General features: G+C 41.5%; 1 protein-coding gene across 8 annotated transcripts in view; it reads right to left on the bottom strand.

Annotated features, from left to right (window-relative positions):
* Positions 1-21,582, bottom strand: part of LOC108701328 (formin-like protein 2) — a 119,852-nt gene that overhangs the window by 36,256 nt on the left and 62,014 nt on the right. For all 8 annotated transcript variants that reach the window (XM_018235771.2, XM_018235770.2, XM_018235776.2 and 5 more), the window contains exons 3-8: positions 16,912-16,992; positions 13,408-13,484; positions 3,509-3,592; positions 2,062-2,214; positions 1,464-1,572; positions 540-616 (exon numbers count right to left, since the gene is read on the bottom strand). In XM_018235771.2, coding sequence (XP_018091260.1) covers positions 540-616; positions 1,464-1,572; positions 2,062-2,214; positions 3,509-3,592; positions 13,408-13,484; positions 16,912-16,992 — 581 coding nt within the window. The remainder of the gene's footprint in view (positions 1-539; positions 617-1,463; positions 1,573-2,061; positions 2,215-3,508; positions 3,593-13,407; positions 13,485-16,911; positions 16,993-21,582) is intronic.

Raw genomic sequence — 21,582 nt, 5'->3', positions numbered from 1 at the left:
GGAAGGAAGGAAAGAAAGAAAGAAAGAAAGAAAGAAAGAAAGAAAGAAAGAAAGAAAGAAAGAAAGAAAGAAAGAAAGAAAGAAAGAAAGAAAGAAAAAGAAAGAAAGAATATGGGCAATATGAAAGAAAAGGAAATACATATGGTAAGGAACAGTGGGAAAGAGGGAAGAACATATAGGATGTAGGAAGAAAGGAATGATGGACATTATAAAGACAAGACATAATAACTTTGAGTGGAATGAGGGTGAGGGAACTGCATATAACATTTATAAATCAAATACAAATGAAAGAGAAGAAGGTTATTAAGTAAATAGTAAAATAAGTTACAGAAATGGAAGTGCAAAACTCATAATCCCTAACTACCTTACCACTCTTCTCCCTCTCCAGTTCTGCCATTCCTCCCAAGTTCATGCCTGCATACCCCATATGCCCTTCACCTTGGTTGTGCATGCCATCCATGGCTAATGATAGAAACACTTTACCACATGCAACGACAACCCCAAATCCCCACTCTGAAACCCCCGACCACCATCCTTACCTGGGATTCTTATTATTTAAACTTAGTGCAATTTCATTGACCGCATGCAGGTGTGACATGACCATGTTGAATCCGTACTAAAGAAAGAGAAAGAAAATTATAATGTATGACAGGGTAGGGAGCCAGCAGGCAGGATTCTGACAGGAGGACCCTCTTGCAATAATTGGGCCACCATTACTGGAGAGCTGGGGAAACGTTTTATTCAATAGTGTTGCTTAGAGAATCCATGTTACTGGACTACAACTCTAAGTATGCTTAGTCAACAAGAACTGTAGATTCTGTAAAATCACATTAACACATGCAGAATTTACACATGTGTATACCTAGTCAGCAAGGTTGCAATGTCTGGGTGCACTGGGGACACTGGGAGATTAAATGGTTTGAACATTACAAAGTAATGAGCGTTAGTGAGCCCACTCCTCCTCCAGGTTCACAGAAGGCATGGGAAACAGTAAGTGTAAATGTTAAGGCATATAATGCATATATTGTTACATGCTGTAACAATCCCATGGCTGCACTGTAGCTCATAAATGTGCCATTGTTATTCTGAAAATGTCATGCGTATATTTTCTTTCCCTGAATGGGCACCCCAGTTCTACATTATGGCATCAATATGGACGCATTCTGGTGCAAATGGATGAAGCAACAAAGCCACATTCCACATGCCTCAGCCACATTCCCCCCAAAAAATCTAATTTAAGGACAAGTTATTATACTAAGGAGTAGGTATCTATTCTAAAGGACAATGCACCAGTGTGTACAAGAGTGAAAATCACTCTTGTTACCCTAACTGATCGCCAACTAACTTTCAGGTGTTTCTAGACATTCTACCCAAAGCCAAGCCTCACCCTAAAAGTCCTTGCTGTTGCTCCAAACCTCCCACGGGGCCCACAGATTAGGAACCACTGCTGCTACATTACTAACCTGGTAGTTCATGATGGCCCGTAAACACATGATGCAAACGTGGACGTCATCTTTTTTACTCACTAATCTTGAGTTTTTAAGTGTCCGTCTGCTTGGCAAAGTATTATACCTGAAACGGAAAGAAACAGCATCAAAGGGTTGTTATAATATCTTTTGGCACACTTGCCATTTTTGCATTTTAAAGGCGAACTAAATGTTACGTGTGCGTGCGTGTGTAAAGAATAGTGGCACTCAGGATTTTTCAGGCCAAACAGGGGGGAGACATTATGTAATCCAAGGATAGCCAACTTCCACAACACCACTCCCAGAATCCTCAGACTTTGAGGGAAGCTTTCGATCTGAAACTATACATACTGTATGAGTGGAAGTTGCATACCATTTGATTCACATGATGCCGAGATCACAGCCACAGATACAGGTTGGCGTTTATGGTTATTTTCTTCGCCATCCCTCGTGGATAAAGTGTTGCCAAATACAGGCAAAGCTGTACTCATGTGGCTCTGAGACATGCAGCAATTTAGAAAAGTGCAGGATGCAAGTGTACACATAGTAGACATATCCAATAGGAAATGTTACTGTTACTCAGCAGTATTCATACCTTAATGTAGAATGCCGTCCAGAGCGGGTGATGCTATTGCCTACAGGGGACGGTAAATTGCTTCCCCTGTGTAAATCCTCGATGGATCTGCTCCAAGGCTTGGATTTATCTACACTGTTTTCCACATTGTTCTCCAAACATTCAAAGTCAAATCTAAAAGGAAATAGAAAAGGCCCAGAAAGGTTAAAAAAAAAACCCTGACCTGAACTTGTTTCCTTCCAACTGTCCAATCGATGGGGGATTTCAGATATGAAATGATTTATGGGTATCTAGGGATTTTGTGTTCTGTAAACAACACACAGTGTACAAATCATAAATGTGTGTTTATTGCATGCATCTTTTTTTAATATATACAGGGACTTCCACAATGAGTTGTTTATAATATGGGTACTCTTCCTACCCAGGGGCACACAGTCAGCTCTGAATGATGGCACCCTTCCTTCAGCAGAACAATGAACAACTTAACTCTGGAGGTGCCGCTAAGCCTCCAAGGGAATTGTGCTGGAGGCAGGCAGCCATCACTCATAGCCCACTCATACAGCATGCCCAGTCCAAATTTAAAGTGGATATTCATCTTGAATAATATTCTTCCAATATAATATTTTCCAAGATAAGCAAGTCTACATTGCTTTAAAAAGGTCGATCTTTATCATGATATTTGCAAGTAAAATAAGTGCTTACCCTATTATCAGGTTAAGCATCAGGGTCATTTATATGATAAAATGGACCCAATGGGGGCAGGAGTATTTGCACCCGAGGAAGGGGTTGGTCCCCAAAACTTGTGCCACAATGTCTGCAATAAATATGATGAAGGCTTAAGCCCGTGTGAGTTGGTGTGCTTCTTCCCCTTCTACAGCTTGGATACTAATTGACTTGGAGGCAGTCTGGAAATTAAATGCACTCTATATGCAAGAAAGTGGTGTCTGTGCAGCAGTTAATCTTCATTTGGCAGGAGTTAAGGCCATTCATTCAAGGTACCTGAGTTTTTCCAATTCCACATAGTTGTGCTGACCCCCATTGCTGCTATTAATGCTGGGGAATCCTGTAGCTCCCGCCACCCAGGACAGTGGTAGTTCCAGGGTTTCCACAGCAGCTTACATCAAAATGTGCAACTGACTTGTGCCAAAGGATCACAACCTAATGGTATTTTAACACTGAACCAAAGAAATGGGTAATGTCTACTCTGAAAATTTTGACCTCAACCTGCGTCCAATTCCCAAAAACACACATGTAATTGTTTTGACTTTTTTAGCCCGCATCTTCACAGGCAGGGACACATTTTTGATGATAAGTGTTCTTTAATTGAATAACCATAAAATCGTATTGGTAGCCAACACGATAAAAACCAGTACAGCAAGACTCTAGTTCCAGGTTTACTTCCCCTTTAATATACCTGAGCCAAGTTGTGTGACTTAGCAAGGGAAGAGGTACAATATTTTCAACTTACGTGACGGCATACTGGGCAAATGAAAGATATTCTACTAAAACATCCAGGCCTTTGTTTTCTTCATTCAGGAACTCTCTCACCCACCTGCCAAACATAAGAACATGGAGAACATTTACATATGTTATATGAAATAAAATTATAGGCACAAGAACCCATAATAAAAGTTTGCTTTTAGTGGTCTGGATCTTAAATTGATCCAGGGATGGAGTTTCAGTGAAGTGGTGTTAAGTTTGGGGGGCCCATTTACTTAGCTCGAGTGAAGGAATAGAAGAAAAAAAACAACTTTGAATTTTGAATGTTTTTTTTTGGCTACTTCGACCATCGAATAGGCTACTTCGACTTTAAATCGAACGATTCGAACTAAAAATCGTTCGACTATTCAACCATTCGATAGTCGAAGTACTGTCTCTTTAAAAAAAACTTCGATCCCCTAGGGGGTCCCCATAGGCTTTCTAACAATTTTTAGGTCGAAGAAAAATCGTTCGATCCATGGATTAAAATCCTTCGAATCAAACGTTTCGAAGGATTTAATCGTTAGATCAAACTATTTGCGGTAAATCCTTTGACTTCCATATTCGAAGTATTTACATTCGGCAGTCGAATATCGAGGGTTAATTAACTACTTAAATCTGCTCCTCAGTGTAGGGACAATCTGTCTTCTGTGGGGTTAGAGCAGGGTTCCCAATTCTTTTAAACCCATGAGCCACATTCAAATGTAAGAAAAAGTTGGAGAGCAACTTAGGCATGCAAAAAGTTCCTGGGGATGCCAAATATGGGTTGTGATTGAGTATTGGTAGCCCCTATGTGGACTTGCAGACAACAGGAGGCTCTGTTTGGCAATACAAAAATAAGCATCTGCTTTGAGGCTATTGGGAGCAACATCCAAGGGGTTGGTGAGCAACATGTTACTCACGGACCAATGGTTAGAGATCACTGAGTTAAGAGTTAGAGAGGCTGAGTTTGGTTTCAGTAGGGTGGGATTTCGTTTTTTAATCAGGTAGATTTTGGTTTAGGTTGGAGGCTAGAGGATTACAAATGGATGGTGTTTGGTTTCAGCAGCCTGAGACTTAGTTTCAACAGGGTGAAATTTGGTTAGTGTAAAGGTTGACTATAGAGGGGTGGTGTTCCATTTCATTGCGTGGGATTTATTTTCAATGGGGTGGATTGTGGTCTAGTGTGGAGGCTGGAGGTTGACTTCAGAGGTCTAGAGTTAAGTTTCATTAGTGTAAACCTTAGTGGTGGAGGTTTGACTAGAGGGTTGAGAAAGGCTGGAGTGCATAGAGACATCTTGCTTCTGTGGTGTAAAGCTGGTTATATGGAGAAGTAGTGTAGGGGTATTATTTGAAAAAGACCTTCAAAACCTAGACTGGTGGGGTCAACATTACTTTTTTTTTTTTTATTTAAAGATTTTAATTTTCTGTTAAATTTCAACAAGCATAGCATTAGAACATGTATGGTCATGTAAGTTGTAGAACTGGTTACATTATCACAGGTTGTTATGACATAGTCGGCAGCATTTCTATACATGAAACGTTACGCAGCAAATAAACCTTTATATTCCCCAACTGAACATGTCGTTGTCTTTATTATCATCAATTGCCTTCATTCAACCCGTGTTGCATGGTCAGGATTGCCTAAACCGTTAATGATGCTTTTCTATAGTTCTCAGAGGGGAAAAGAATATACTAACAAGAAAGAAAGGGAAGAGGTAAATGGGGGGGGGCCAGAGGGTGAGCGCAGGGGAGCCAAGTCCGTGAGTCAAGTCGTTTCCATCTGAGCTGTCACATATTCTGCCCAGGGGAGCCATAATAGACCATTTTGATATTCCTTGCCCTGCAAATATGCTCTGATGGTTTCCATTGTTCTGATCCAATTCACTTTGGCGAGAAGAACCGTTTGATTTGGCAGAAAGGTGCTCTTCCATTTGGCCGCCCTTAATGTTTTTGCTGCCGTAAGTATGTGTGTCGCTAATTTATTGGATTCAGAGGTTTTCAATGATTGAAGAGGTAGGCCCAGAAGAAATGATAATGGCTCGGGTTCAATGCGTTGATTGAAAATATCTGATAGAATATGGGCTACCATCTTCCAGAACTCCTGAACTATCTCGCAGGTCCACCACATGTGATAGAATGTGCCCCGCTCTCCACATCCCCCAAAGCATTGCGGAGAGTGAGTGTTTTTCGATAGATGGGCCAACTTTGATGGGGTCATGTACCATCTAAATATCAGTTTATAGGCTTTCTCCTGTATTATTGTGCATACTGATGTCTTACTGGCCTTCACCCAGATCGTCCGCCATTTCTCATGTTCAATGGTGTCTTGTACATCTTCTTCCCATCTGGTCATATATAGTTGTCCTGAGGTGGTATTGTCTTCTGAGAGCGTATTGTATAGGCGTGAGATCAGATGAGCAGATTGGTTCGAGGAGTTGCACAGGAGTTCAAATTGTGTAGGGGTCGGTGACGAAGCATTACCCTGCAGAAAGGTGTGGGATATAAAATGGCGTATTTGTAGATATCGGAAGAACTGACTGTTCGGTATCTGTAGATTATCTTTGAGGTCCTGAAAGTTACGAGTCTCTCGCCCTTTGACCAAGGTTGCACATAGGTGAGCTTTATTGTTAAGCCACGGGAGAAAATCTCGTATGTCTACCCCTGGTGGAAAGTTTTTGTTTCCCAGGAAAGTGCAAAACAGGGAGTTGCATGGGGATAGGTGTAGTTTTTTCCCTATATTTGTCCCAGATTTGTATGGAATGCATTGTAGTAGGGGGAAGGTGCTCAGGTATAACTCTGTCTTTTTCCGGGATCCAGATGATCTGAGCCATTACAAGTGGTGTCAGGCTCACATTTTCAATTTCGAGCCATGGCATGATCGGGTCCCTATGCATAGCCACCAACTCAGACAATCTCGCCGCCATGTAATACCTAAATAAGTGTGGCACCCCTATACCCCCGATGTTTTTCGGTTTAGTCATTATGTCCAGTTTGATTCTGGGGCGCTTATTATCCCAGATGAACTGTGTGATGGCCTTCTGCAGGGAGTTGGCTGTCTTCTCCGGAAAGTGTACTGGTAGGACCCTGAAGAGGTACAGTATCTTAGGGAGCAATGACATCTTCACCGCTGCGATGCGACCAAACCAAGATAGCCCATACTTTCTCCAAGTCTGCAAACTTGACCTCAAGGAGGCGATTAGTGGGACATAGTTGCTATTATATAGGGAGCCATACTTGGGCGTGAGCTGTATTCCAAGGTATTTAATGGCTCTCTCTTGCCACTTGAAGTCAAAGTTGGCTTGAAGTAGTTTTTTCTCAGCAGGGTGCATCCTGATTGACAAAGCCTGTGATTTAGAGTTGTTGATCTTGAACCCTGATATAAGGCTGAATTGGTCCAGCAGCTCATTAAGGTTTGGTAGTGAGGTCTGAGGTGAGCTCAGAGTCAGTAGAATGTCGTCAGCATATAGTCCAATCTTGTGGTTTGTCTCACCTACCCGAATTCCATTGATATGAGGGTTGTTTCTTATGGCGGCGGCCAGAGGCTCCAGAGAAAGGGCGAACAGCAGAGGGGAAAGTGGGCAACCTTGTCTTGTCCCCCCTGCTATCTTGATCGCCTTCGAAAGGGTACCCATCATAGCAACCTTAGCTGATGGTGCGTTGTATAGCTGTTGGATTCCCCGCAGAAAGGGAAGCGGCATTTGTATGTCCTCCAGTACTGTCATCATATACTTCCAATTCAGCCTATCGAAGGCCTTTTGAGCATCTAACGACAGTAGCATCGTAGAAGTAGATTGCATCTCTGCCAAATGAATGAGAGTGATAGCTTTCCTAACATTATCCCCCGCCTGTCTGCCCGGGATGAAGCCCACTTGGTCCGGGTGTACCAGCAGGGAAAGATGTGGAGCTAGTCTGGTAGCTAAAATTTTCGCGAACAGCTTCATGTCCACATTGATCAGTGATATAGGACGGTAGCTTTCGCAGTTCAGCGGATCTTTCCCCTCCTTGTGAATCATGCATATAGTTGCTGCTTGCATGTGTGGTGTAGGGGGATGCCCGTCAAGGAAAGATTGGTAAAGTGCTACCATCTGAGGGATTAAAATTTCCCCAAATTGTTTATAGTACCTGGCAGAGTAGCCATCAGGGCCTGGGGATTTGCCCGATTTAGCATTTTTGACCGCTTCCTGAATTTCTTCCGGTGTGATTGGAGCTTGTAGTTGTTCTCGCTGTGTAGGAGATAGTGTAGGTTTAGCCCAGTCTGACAGAAATGAGGATTGTCGCGATTGTGTAGCTAGTGGGGCCTTGTCATCGGAGTACAGCTCCGTGTAGAATGTACGGAACATTTCTGCCATCTTAAGTGTATCTCTCGTGATGAACCCTTTCGAATCTCGCATGGCGTGTATGGCCTGTGTAACGCTATAGTTTCTCAACTTGCGCGCTAACATGGTATGAGGTTTGTTGGCATATTCGAAATATGTCTGTTTAGTTCTGGTTAATGCGAAGGCTGCCTTATCCGCCAGAAGTTGCGTCAAGTCTGTTCTCAGAACATTGATGCGTTGCAAGGTTATGGAGGAGGGGTGTTGTTTATGCTGTATCGACAGTCTATGGAGTTCTTCTGTTATGGTAGACAGCTTTTTGAGTTGTTCTTTTTTCGCCCTGGTTGCGATGCTGATCAGTACCCCCCGAAGCACCGCCTTGTGAGCATCCCACCTATTAGCTAGAGTGGTATCCTTGGGGTCGTTTTCTTTAAAATAGTCTATCAGGGTCTTCTGCACAGTTGCGCAAGTTGTCTGGTCTATAAGAAGTGAGTCATTCATTTTCCAGCTGCTTCTGCCTCTTACTGCATCCCATCGGACAAAGAGAGCCTCTACCATCCCGTGGTCTGACCATGTTATATCATGTATTTTGGCTGTCCCAACGATATCTAATTGAGTCGAATTAGTAAACAAATAGTCAATACGGGAGTATGAGCCGTGTACTGGAGAGAAGTATGTATAATCCCTGTCTATGGGGTGTTTTTCCCTCCATATATCCACCAGTGCCAAGTTCCTCAGGTGTGTTGTTAGGCGTTTGGAATCAGAGGAAAGTTCCAGGGGCTGCTGTGCTGCAAGAGTATCTCTAGTTCTGTCTAAGTTATTCTGCAAGATCGTGTTGAAATCTCCCCCTATTATCAGTCTGCCTTCCTTTATCTCTGCCAGTTTCTCGAAAAATGCCAGGAAACACTTTGTCTTTTTCGTATTAGGTGCATAAACTGAGGCCAAAGTGACCATTTGATTTTGCAGTAGGCCAGTGATTATCACATATCGGCCCTCTTGGTCTGTATGCTTCCTTTGCAATTGGAATTTCACATGCCTATGGATTAGAATGGCCACTCCTTTCGATTTGGTATCCCCATTAGATAGATAGCAGGTGGGATATGTTTTACTCATATACTTTGGGAAAGAGCTGCGTGAGAAATGTGTTTCTTGCAATAGGATCACATCTGTCTTCATTTTAGCATAGTCAGTGAGTGCCATTTTTCTTTTATTTGGGGAGTTTAGCCCTCTAACATTGTGAGTTATCACTTTCAGGTGAAATGGGGGGCTCTGTTCCTGATCACAGGTTTGGCTCACGTCTGGCTCCCCTGCCATTGTGAGTGCGGGTAAGGGTATAACTGGGAAAGTTTCCACGTATTACAGTGTAAAGGGTAGAAGAAAAAGGGGGGGGGACCCGGAATAATAGAGTGACTCAGGGTATCGTGGGGCCCACTAACAGGGTACAAATAAGGTTGTATCCACTGGGGTTACCCAAATTGGAGTGAGGCTATTAGGTCAACTAGTGGGTATACCCTCTCCTCACCCCCAACTGTATGCAAACATAAACAATATATAATCATACAATTATGCAACAAGTAAATATGTAAAAAGAAAAATTATGCAAACGAAAGGAATGAAAAAACCTGACGGTCTGCCATCAGAATGCAGGCAATCTTGAAGTCCTTCAGTGCCTCATTTCCAGGTAGATGGATGTAAGTCCAGTCTTTCATAGGTAAAATGATGCAAAGGCAGAGTTAAGTCTGTAGAGGAAAAACTTGTAAAGTTAATGAAAGCTTGTAAGGAGCTCTGTGGACTAGTACTCCCCTGTTCTTGATCCATGAAGACCGGTTGGGTTGAGGGTCAGGTATAGTTTGTGATCTTTGGAGCTGTTGGTGCAGCGTTCGTGACTTTGTAGGTAAGTCTATTGATCCTCGCTCACTGGCGGCTCCTGAGTTCCTTCTAGATGTTTAAGGGCATCTTCAATGTCAGTGGGATCCCTCAGAGTGTACGTGACACTGTCACTGGTGTAGATGAGTTTAAAGGGGAAGCCCCACTTGTAAGGAATGCCCTTGAGGCGCAGCGCTTCTGTAAGTGGTTTCATCTCTCTTCTCTTTTGTAGAGTGGACGGGGCAAGATCTGTGTAGAGTTGCGGTGTAATTCCATCAAGTTCCATTGGGTTTTCTCTGACCGCGTTCAAAATTGCTTCTTTAGTGCGAAAATAGTGGAAGCGCACTATAATATCTCTGGGTGGTGCATTATTTTTCGGTCGTGCTCTGAGGGCTCTGTGAACTCTGTCCAAAAGCAAGTCACTCCCCTGTATGTTTGGGAGCAATTGTTTAAAGTATCGTTTCAGGAAAGATTCTAATTGAACTGTTTCAGGGACATTTCTGATGCGTAGGTTATTCCGTCTAGAACGGTTCTCTAGATCTTCTTGGGAGTCTTGAAGCTCTTTTAGTTGTAATTGCAATTCTTGAATCTGAGATTCCGAGTTGGTTAGCCTCTCCTGCATATCCCCCTGATCCTGAGTAACTGTCTGGAGTTTGTGATCCAGAGTAGAGAGTTCGGAGGTGATCTCTGCCAATGAATGTCTGAGTTCTGATTGTATATCCTCCTTAAACCCGCACAAAAACTGTTTTAATTCCTGAATGTCCTTCTTTGTGCAGGGGGCATTGGAAGATTCTTGATCCGATGATTCTGCTCCTTGGGAACCTGCAAACTGTTTTTTAGTTGCGTTCCTACTTTTGAAAAAGTCCGCTCCCTGGTCAGTAGAGCTTGCCTTACTCTTGCCCCCCGTCATTGTAGAGTGGTAAAAGGTGGCAGCTTGCGGGTATGGAGTTACAGCCTGTTTCCCTCTCACTGTATGAGATAACTGGAGTGGTTGTGTGGCCTGCTGGACAGATGTGGAGAGAGATGGCAACCTTTGCCTGATGCTCTCGTCCTCCGATGATTGTCCTTCTCCCTCACTCCCTAAGCTTGTAGCCGTGCAGGGAATCGTTGGAGCTACGCAGTGGCAAATGTAGGGAGAACAATAGTGCCTAATCAGTGCTGTTGATAGAGCGTCTGGCAGGTGGTACAGTTGCAGTGGTGTTAAACATAGGCAGTACTGTGCCAAACATATGTCTCCTTCAGTCCCTCCCTGGGAATGCGGTGAAAAAATTTAGGCCTGCGTGGTGCGATGGACCAAGAGGCCTGCAAGGCCTCGTCAGCGCTGCCAAGTGATATAACTATGCCTCCTATGTAGGCGCCACTCGAGGTCAGTGCTGGCCGTAGGCGACACGCACCGTTACAGCGAGGAGGAGTGCGATAAGGTAAGGAGTCGCATTCCGGACCTGTGCGGCAGAGAGGGTAGTCGGGTGTAGGAGTGTAGGGCCCACGTGGTTCCTTACCGGATAGCGCTCCCACAACGGCGGCTGGTGACTCGTCCGGCGTTATTCACCGGGTTCCTTCCGAGAGCTCGGAACACTTAGGGAGCGGCAGCACTGCGTCAGCAGTGAAGAGAAGGGGCTGGGGCTCGGCTACCGGTCGAGTACCGCAACCGCGGCTGCAGGAGCTGCTTGTTCGAGCTAGGCCGCTGATTGGGTGTTTAGATAAAGCGCGCCGTCACACAATTCCGGTAAGCTTTAGCTCCCGACACCTATTGCAGAGATGGCTTCAGTCTCGGCTAATCGTTTGCAGCTTAATATTGCATAAATGATGGCTTTTAGGGCTGAGGGAGAGCGGAGCTCCCAAATTAAGCTGCCATTTTGGTCAGCGTGCAAGCCACACCGTGGGGTCAACATTACATAGGCTGCAACTAGCTTGGGGTATTATCAAATGAACTGGTAGATTAATATTCAGACAACTCTTATTGCTACATAAAATTAGATTCCCTGGTTACATAAATGCCTCAGCTGGGGTAAACCCAGAAACCAGGAAATCCCTACATTAGTCTTATGGGGTGGTATTACTAATTCTGGGACTATTTTAAGCATACACATACAAGATGGCCTTGTGAATAAGAAAAGTGTCATATTTTTCCTTTAAAGGGGCATTCATATATATATATGATTCTCATCAATGTTGCCAAATAATACTTTATTCTGGGAATTTTCAGGTTTTTCAAGCATAATTAATTTAAAATGAGCAGAAAATATACAATAAAGCTAAAATGTGTCTGAATTCTGAGCCATAATGCATGGCACCAAATGTTAGGTTAAAAAAACGTAAACTGACGAAAGGTCCGTAATAAAATTAAAAGCCCAAGACCAAATGACGTGGTTGTATTAAAAATAGAGAATTACGAGAAGACGCGGTTTTTCCATTTTCCACTCTGTTCCCAATGTTTGGGTTTATAGGACGGTAGTGAGCAATGGGCAGAATGATTGGACTATATAGTAGGTATCCGAGGAAAAGAGCATAAAAAAGGCTGATCTCACCAATCTGGCTACATAAAAGGGGTGTTTATATGCCCAATAAAAATCTAATAGGTATAATTATTACATATATTTCCAATGAATAATAGAGCTTTTAAAAACTGTTTGTGGTTAAATGTAATAGGCTGGTTCAAAGCACAATCAGCTGCAAATAATCTCAGCCTTAACTCTTGGAGCTAAGGGAAAAAGCAATATTGCAATACATTTTAATTTTTTATTTAGTTTTGTGAAAGGGTAAGGTCACACTGGGAGATTAGGGGAGATTTAGTCGCCTGGCGACTAATCGCCTCTTCTTTGGGGCGACTAATCTCCCCGAACTGCTTTTCCCTGCCTCGCGCCTGCTAGAATGAAAAATCCCCAGCAGCATGGCACTCGCAGCGATTTGTTTTCCGAAGTCGCCCGAAGTATCCTAATGAAGCAACTTTGGGCGTTTTCGGAAAACGAAGTGCCGCTCATCCAGAGTTTGGCGTGCTCCTATTCTTTCAGCGCAACTCAACAGTAGTCAGGGTAGGGCACTAAAGGAACCCTGGATGAACCACCTGGTCAGGATGCGGCAGCAGCTTCAGGGCTCTATACAGTCAGTAGGTACAGCAGCGCTTGATTCAGAATGGAAGGCAGGAAGGACTAAGCGGAGTGGAGAACAAATAAACGAATATGTAAGGAGTGGATTTTGACGCAAGTGGTTTTACATGCAACTGAATGTGGGGGGGGTTTCGGGGACTACAACTGCACTTGCGGATGTAAATGAGCCCTTTTATTTTTACATTTACAGAATGGCTGTTTGATTGATTGATCAAAGCCAATGATAGATCAAAGCCAAGATATCCAGCATGATACACAGTCCAAAAAAATCCTTGCATCCATACATTCAAACTGTAAACGGCTAACAACAATGGCTCAGAGGGTCCTGTCTGCAGACCAGCTGGGGTGAGGTTAGAGCAGAACAACTATTTACTATCCTAGATATTCTCAGAGATTGCAGGTAGTTAAGGGTGAAATTTGGTCTTTTGCCATCCTAGATATTCTTGGAGCTATGACCTAATAGCCAATACAGTATTGATCGCAGCTATTTGTAACCTAGTTGTGAGCTAAGGAGTGTCCTGATCAAAATCCAAACTTTAACAGAAAATGCCTGAACATCACTACATTAAAAGATTTGGAACACTGTTCCTCTGATGGACCCAGACATTTCCAATCCTTACCCTATGTGGTTTGTCCTTAGAGAGATTTCTAGTTCTCTTAAAACTTGTGTGGATTCTTGTACCCGCCTCCTAAATTTCTGAAGAGAAAAAGATGGAAATTACAAAGTTATGAAATTAATTATACTAAACACAAAGTCAGACTCCTATTGAAGTTCTACTATTTATTATAGTTATTTGTACATTATCTCCAAAGGTTTCAAGGGATCTTTAAAGGGGTTGCCCACCTTAACTGAGTTAACTTTTAGTATGATGCAGGGAGCGATATCCCGGGACAATTTGCAATTGGTTTTCATTTTTTATTATTTGTGGTTTTTAAATTATTTAGCATTTATTCAGCAGCTCTCCAATTTGCAATTTCAGCAATTTGGTTGCAAGGGTCAAATGACCTTAGCAACCTGGCATTGATTTAAATAAGTGACTGGAAAATGAATAGGAGAGAGTCAGAGAGCTTGAATAGAAATATAAGTATTGAAAAGTAGCTATAACTATGCATTTGTAGCCTTATAGAGTATTTGTTTTTTTTAGATGGGGTCAGTGACCCCATTTGAAAGCTGGAAAGAGACAGAAGAAAAAGGCAAATAATTGGCCATTTTATAACATACTAAAAGTTAACTTAAAGGTGAACAACCCCTCTAAAAAAACAGGGCACTATGACTTAGTAATAACACTTGAGAAAGGGCCTGTGACGCCCGAAACATGTTGTGTGGATAGCAATAAAATTGCACATTGGCAGTTATCCTGCATATTGTCCTTTTGTCCTCCGTTTTGAACTTTGGTACATAAAGGTGTATGGACGGAGCACCTGTGGGACAGCTGGACTAGCTATACTTCGCTTTTATGTGTATAAACTACAGAGTGAAATAACCTCAGTGAATTAATCAAGAGGTAAGAGGAGGGACATAAACCCTAACAAGTACATTCACCCTGTAAATACAGCAGCGGATACATTTGTATAGTGAGGGATCACTTACAGAGGCCTCCAATTCATACTTCCTTGGAACCCTTGCATCTTGCTAACCATTTAATATCTTCTTTATCACGCTATAATCACTACTGAGTCTACTATTTCCCTAAAAATATAATCTATCCTTTATTAGGGGGATGTAAAACCCTGCTGCTGTGCTTCCTAGCTCTCCAGAGAAACTGGCCCAAATGTCATTACAGAGACAAGACACGTTTCCATCAAGTTTCTTGACTGCCAGTGATACCCACCAGCTTGATGTTATCAAGTGGACAGAGAGGATGCTCTGCAGTTCTAATATTATACTGTAACTGAAACAACAGCACCACCTGCTGTTCATTTTGGCTGACTGCTTACAGTCAGTTGAAAATTATTTTTGCTGGAACAGAGATGTCTTGTGATGTTGCTTTGCTTAGAACTGACACAATAAAAACTTGCTGGTGTGTAGCCGCATAAGTAGAAAGTCTTACCAGTTGACATGTGGGGGCTTGTGTGCATGCCCCAGACCTACAGCACAAGGTGGAGGAATCATACCATAAAGAAACAGCAGGCACTAACAGATCCCACAAACAGGTATAGAATTGCAAACTTTATTCAAGACAAATAAAGGACATACGCATTTTGTGCGCTAGGCACGTAATCATAGCCTAAACAAGCATAGTTTGGTATACAGAATATATACCCCAGACCTCTACCTATTGGTAGAGTGCATCAATCAACCAATAGAATACATTAAAATCAGAGAAAACTGACCACACCTCAGATAACTCTTCTCTGCTCACTAACTTAATTTTCTATGCAGAACAACAACACAAGAGGTTCCTGTCCTCACAAGCATAATTTTAGCCAGCAGTGTAGCAGTGCAAAAACTGATAATGTCTTGAAAAGTAGAAAATAATTATGAACTTTTTTTAAGGGTTTACATTTCCTTTAAGCTGCTGACTCTAGTAAGAAGGGAAACATATTAAAGAACTGTACATTTAGAATTAGTCGCAGAGTCACAGGTCCCAGTATGACTGAACTGTTGTATAGAACTCCCACAATTACTGATGTAAGAATATCGTGTAGTATGCTGGGAGTTGCAGTCCATTAATATTTGGTGAACCCATGTGCGTGCTATGATGTTATGGAAGGCTTATGTCCCCTATAAGCCTTTTAAGAAAAGCTCAATAAAGTAAAAAAAATGTGCTGCCAAAATTCCTTTACTATACAATGATACTGTTCCATATGGATTTTAACATCTATGCGTTTCTGAAGCGGAAGAGAACAAATAATTGATGAGGGGTTTGTCATGCTTCCAATTTTCCCCTTTTAGGCTGAAAAATCTTGCAAACGAGACACTTATGAGAGTTCCTGCCTAACATTACACGCTTGCGGTACAGCTCCAGAACAGAAACTTTCTATTAATGGGAAAATTATACAGTCACCAAGTTTTGTCAAGTTCCAAAAACTGCATTTGCCTCCCCAAGAGGTTTGTTTAATAATTTGTGGAAAAAACAGCAACATGCTTTGTAATAAAGGGGGCAAATTGGCACTAGCCCTACAACTGACCTAGTAATAGGGGAAAACATCTTATTAGTTAATATGGGTAAGTGGACCTGGGCTATGGTAATTACCTGAATCAGTCAAGGGCTAAACAGAGATTTGGTGACCAAAGAAAGTAAAGCATTTTTGATAATGATGCATGACTTCTATTTTATCAACTGATGAGAACTTGTTTGTGCCAGTGCCACTATTTATGTTTGGGCCCTGGACTTCTTCTTCTCAAACTCTGGCTATGAATAGGACTGGACTACTGGGGATGCTGGGAACTATAATTGCGGCATCCCAACGCTAAACAAAAGTAAAAAAAAACTGGAAAAAGGCAGCAACATAGGCTAAATATATAGCACAAGAAGGCACGGATTGTTGGAACAGACAGAAGTGGTCAGGAATATGATCCATCTTGGGTTCTTTCCTTTGTCCAAAAAAGGCTGCAAAAGCCATCAGTGCAGGATATGAGTCCATCTGGGCTGCCGAGTGCTAATAATTATACATGTTATAATAAAACAGTATTCCAAGACGTTCCTCCTGCTCCTGCCAAGACTTGTCTCTTTCTGCTACAGACTTCAGGTCAGCTTTTGGTGCACTCCAAATAGTTTCTATTATAAATCATGTTTTCTATTTCTCACATGCCTTTGTACATTTCTTGGATATATTTTCAACAGTGCCAACTTTTCATTCCAACAGATTCCATCCACTGCTTTGTCTGCTTGTATCTCTTGTAGTCTCTCTTTCTCTCTCTTTTTCATTCTCAGTCTTCTCTATCTGTTCCTCTCACACAATATAACTCTTATTCTCTTTCTCTCTCCTTCTCTCTCTATCTCTCCAACTTACTCCTTCTATTATTCTCTCTGTCTCCTTCATTCTTCCTTTCTTCTCTTATATTGAATAGAAATTCCTTTTTCTCCTTATCCTGGGCAATATCCTAGAATGCTTTCTAAAAGGCATAAGAGGAACCAGTAGTGAAGAGAAGTCACATGTGGCAGGATGGGAATTCTTACCTTTCTTGGTACTGCCGGATCAAGATAACCTTTTAGCTTCTGAATATATGTGTGGGGGGGATTTTTCACTTGAAATCTTTCCTAAGGATAAAAAAAAAATTATGTTCATGTTACTATAAATGCTGTTATACAGGTCATGGAAGGTGTCTTCTAATGTCCTCATATTTTATAATATTACACACCTTTAAATGATACACATGACATGTGTATTAACGTCTGTTGTGCACTATATCTTTATAATTCACAAGAGCCATAAATATCCTGTAGATTATATCCTTATAATACACAAAAGCCATGAATATCTTGTAAATTATATCCTTATAAACGGTGAGTTCTGATGTCATCAGTTATAAACGGTGAGTTCTGATGTCATTTCTGTCACATGACTCACTGAAACTTGTGTATTATAATAAATAAAATACCCCCAGTTGCAAAATATGAGGATATTAGAAGCTACCTCGGAGTTCCATGGTCATGAAACTCCTCTGTAACTTATAATATCCTTATATTTTACAAGAGAGGGTACTTTATTCACTATATAAACTGTGCTTAGTGATGTTATCAGTTATAATTGGAGCTTAGTGATGTCATTTGTCACATGACTCAGTGAAACTTGTGTATTATAATAAATAAAGTACCCCCTGTTGAAAAATATGAGGATATTATAAGTCACCTCGGAGTTACATGAGTCATGGGTAACTTATAATATCCTTATGTTTTACAAGAGGGGATACCTTATTCACTATATATTAAACATATCCTGTAACATATATCTTTATAAAAAACTCATCTATGAACATGCTGTAAATGATATGCATATACTGTAAATGGTGCTTAGTGGTGTCATTAGTTATAATTGGGGCTTAGTGAAATTTCACATGACTCACTGAAACGTGTGTATTATAATAAATAATGTAGCCCCTATTGTTAAATATGAGGATATTAAACGTCATCTCGGAGTTCCACGACCTGTGTAAAATAACTTGGCCGGCACCTTGTGCCTTAATATGGTCGTGGCGCTCAAGATTGCAATGTCTTATATCCTTATACTTTACAATAGGGGGAATAATATTTACTAAATATTTCTTTGCATTTATAATATAATAAATAAAACTCCATTATGGCATATACTATATATAAAACTCCACTATAGCAGTGTTTGATGAGAAATCAGTGTGGTAGCCCTATGAAAATCCTGTATTCCTCCCTATGGGGAGGGGGGTGAACAGATGGAGAAGAAATTCACGCTCCACATTCAGACTATACATTCTACAACATACTCACAGATTGACTCTATAGACTCAATCTGTTTAATTTAAAGCCACATAAGAGTGTCAGACAGTCTCGGCTTGCGCAATGTTTGTCCTGATCCCACATTCTGGCAATTTGTATGATGATCTAAAGTACAGCTCCATGCAAAGGCCAAGTTGTCGCTTTAGACAACAGCATTTTCCATTCAGGTCTGCAGCCTGATTTTAAAAGGAACTACTATCTCATCTTGGAAAAAAAGATTAATAAATTTGTCCAAAGGTTATGAACGTCACATGGTTGGATTGCCTCATTTGTGCCAGTGCTGTCGGCCATAACTGGCTCTGCAACTGCAGTAGGAGACGGCATTTGAGACTGACAAGAACAACGGGTCTCTTCTATTATTGTAAAACCCAACAATAAAGGGAATATACAAATAATATTTTGACTAATGAAAAAAAATGTTATTCTGAGCAACTTTCCAATATACACTGAAGGACATGGAATGGTAGAATTGCCTAGGGGTGCCAAGTTGTTAGGCACCCTATGCCACAGTCTTAGGCATGCCAGCGTCTAAGAAACAAAAAGAGACAGGAGAGGCCATCCACTGACTTCATGCATAAAAGGGGAAGCTGAGAAACAGGGGAAGTGGGAGAACAAATACACGAGCCCAACTATCTTCTGAGCTGATATTAGCCTGAGCTTAGTATGAGCACTCTAAAACTGCTTATATCTTGGAAAAAAAATGTAAATTGCAAAAGTTCAGTTGATTCAAGACAATCTATAGGCCGATTCAATTGGTTTTTAACCAATTTTATTTAACATTTTCCTACCATATCTTACATGCCCTTGGACTGTCCTGTAAAGCTGCCATCCTAGGCGCGGGCCCATGGGTGTCTATATGGTAGAAGAGGCATGTCTGTATATTTTTGGAATGTGCAAAAAACCTGAGTACCCAGAGAAAATCATAAAACCCTGCACTCCTAGCATTACAAACCAGTCCCCGATTTTCGGTGATACCACTGAGCCACCATGCACCTCTGTTGGCTATGAACAGTTAGTTCACTAAAACATATGGCAGCTGTAATTCATAATTCATTGGAGAGTGAAAGCTCTGTGCACATAGTAAGCTCTGCCCAGACACTTGGCTGTTTATTTCAAGGGCAAAAAACTAATTTATACAAATTTATAAATATTCCCCTTTAGCAGAATCTCAACCAAGCTTATTGTTATCATTTATTTATATAGTGCTACGATATACAGAAATTCTTTCCTTCTATGAATTTCATTAATGTTGAGATAAAACAGCAATTTATTTGTGTTGCTAATGAAAAGAAAGGACAAGTCTAGGAATATCCTGTTACAGGCCTTTAAATGGAAGAAATGGAGCTTTATTCCTATCCTTCAGACCACCACCAAGTATCTCCAGCAAAAATATATCATAAATAAAAAAATGGCTTTTTCATTTATTTTGCTTTATCTTGGCAGCTCAGAGCGGCTGTGAACTTGGGTTTCAGGATCTATCCGTCTGTCTTAGAACTGATAAATGAGCTTTCATGTCCGGAACCCAAAAAAATATTCAATTTGCTCCTGCCAAATTGGATTTGTAATTGTGCCAGGCCGCTTTCCAGAGAGGCCCTTCCTAGAATAAACAGGATATTACGGCCGCTGTGCATTTTCATATCGGAGTATCCAAGCTGCCACACAGCGCAGAGAAGGGGATAAAAATAAATTCCAGCCTTTTGGCTAAAGTTTCAAACTACCCACGCTTACCCTGATGTAAGAAAAAAACTGAAAAAGTGTGTCTGGACCTCAAATTACATAAAACCGAAGGGAGAACCAACTGCCTTTCAATATGAGTGAACTGCTCGTTAAACTCGACAGCTGCAATTGCAATCAACTAAAACAAAGGGGAGCGTTAGGGTCTTTAGCTCAGGGCCAAAGTGAAAAACACTGATCAGCAAATATGTTCTCTTAACAAAGCCTCTTTTTTTTTTTTTTACCAATATGTATTCACATACTAAGTGATAAGTGGGTACAGCCTGGAACAATGTTTAAAGGGGGCCACAGATGCACATATAATATCGTACAACACAAATTTTCATATGATATTCAGTGCGTGTATGGTGGGAGACATGTCGACCGATATTGACAGAAGACTTGGATAACAGTCGGCTCGTAGATTGGGCTGGCCTAAAATCTGGATCGGGTGCCAAACATCGTCCATTGTAAGTGCTGAATCGTCAAATACAGGTAGAATTCTATTGTTTCTATCTGTATATTTGACGATATAGCTCTACACGTGTGTGTTGAAACGAGCGATCTTTCCTGGAAAGATCTTTTCCAAGAAAGATTGTAATTGCAATGTCTATGGACACCTATAAAGCAAAACTAAATCACCCCTCCCTTCACTTTTTAGCCAGTAAGGATGCCTATTGATCTGGTCCCATCTGCCAATGTGCATGCTCCTGGTTAGTGATGTGTGGGTCAGGGTTTGTTGTTTCTATTGAAACTCCCCTGTTATACCCCACCTGGTCTGCACAGAGACCCATCTCTTTGGTTAAACAGTATCCACAGAAACACGCCATTTATGTAAATAAGCTCCACATCATTCAACCCATACTACATGGCACTCAACTAAGACCATTATAAGTGGGTGGCGGTACCTGTTCATGCAGAACATATGGTCCCAAAGCAGACTCAACAAGGTGTGTTATTTTATATTTATATACATGTCAGTTTTGATTGTTCCAGCCAACGTGAAGCCTTCCAGCTGTATAGTTGCTGGGAGTTCTAATTCCCTAAAAGCTGCAGATGTATAATCAGCAGGAAAATCACTTGCGGAAGATGAAAAACACTGGACAGTTAAGCTGGCCATAGACGCAAAGATCTGATCGTACGAATCGAGGATTCGTACGATTTTCGGACCGTGTGTGAAGAGTCCCGACATTTTTTGTCCGTTGGAGCTCGGTCGTTTGGTCGATCGGACAGGTTAGAAAATTTCTGTCGGCTGCCGATAATATCTCTGCATGTATTGCCGATCGTACGATTTTCAGTGGGAGACTGTCACTAGCTTTGGTTGGACATAAATATAGTACGATTGCTGTCAGGGGCAGAACATCGGCTGATTTGTTCTTTAACTAATCTGACTGGTAAGACTTTGATCTGAATGGTTAGTGGCGGGTCGGAAGATGGGAAAGTCCGATCGTACGATGATTCGTACGATCGGATCTTTGCATCTATGGCCAGCTTTAGAGCCAACAGAGGGATAGCCAAGACTGGAGGGACACATAACTGAATCATTTTTACTACCCCATAGCAGCCTTATACCCAGATGATATCATATCCTGCTTATCTGAGAGGTGTAGTTCCCCTTTAAAATATTGCATGTATTTTATTTTTAAAACAGCTCAAAGAATAGAA

Source organism: Xenopus laevis, chromosome 9_10L (genome assembly GCF_017654675.1).
Source record: "Xenopus laevis strain J_2021 chromosome 9_10L, Xenopus_laevis_v10.1, whole genome shotgun sequence".
NCBI classification, from domain to species: Eukaryota; Metazoa; Chordata; class Amphibia; order Anura; family Pipidae; genus Xenopus; species Xenopus laevis.
This window is presented reverse-complemented; position numbering and strand designations above follow the sequence as displayed.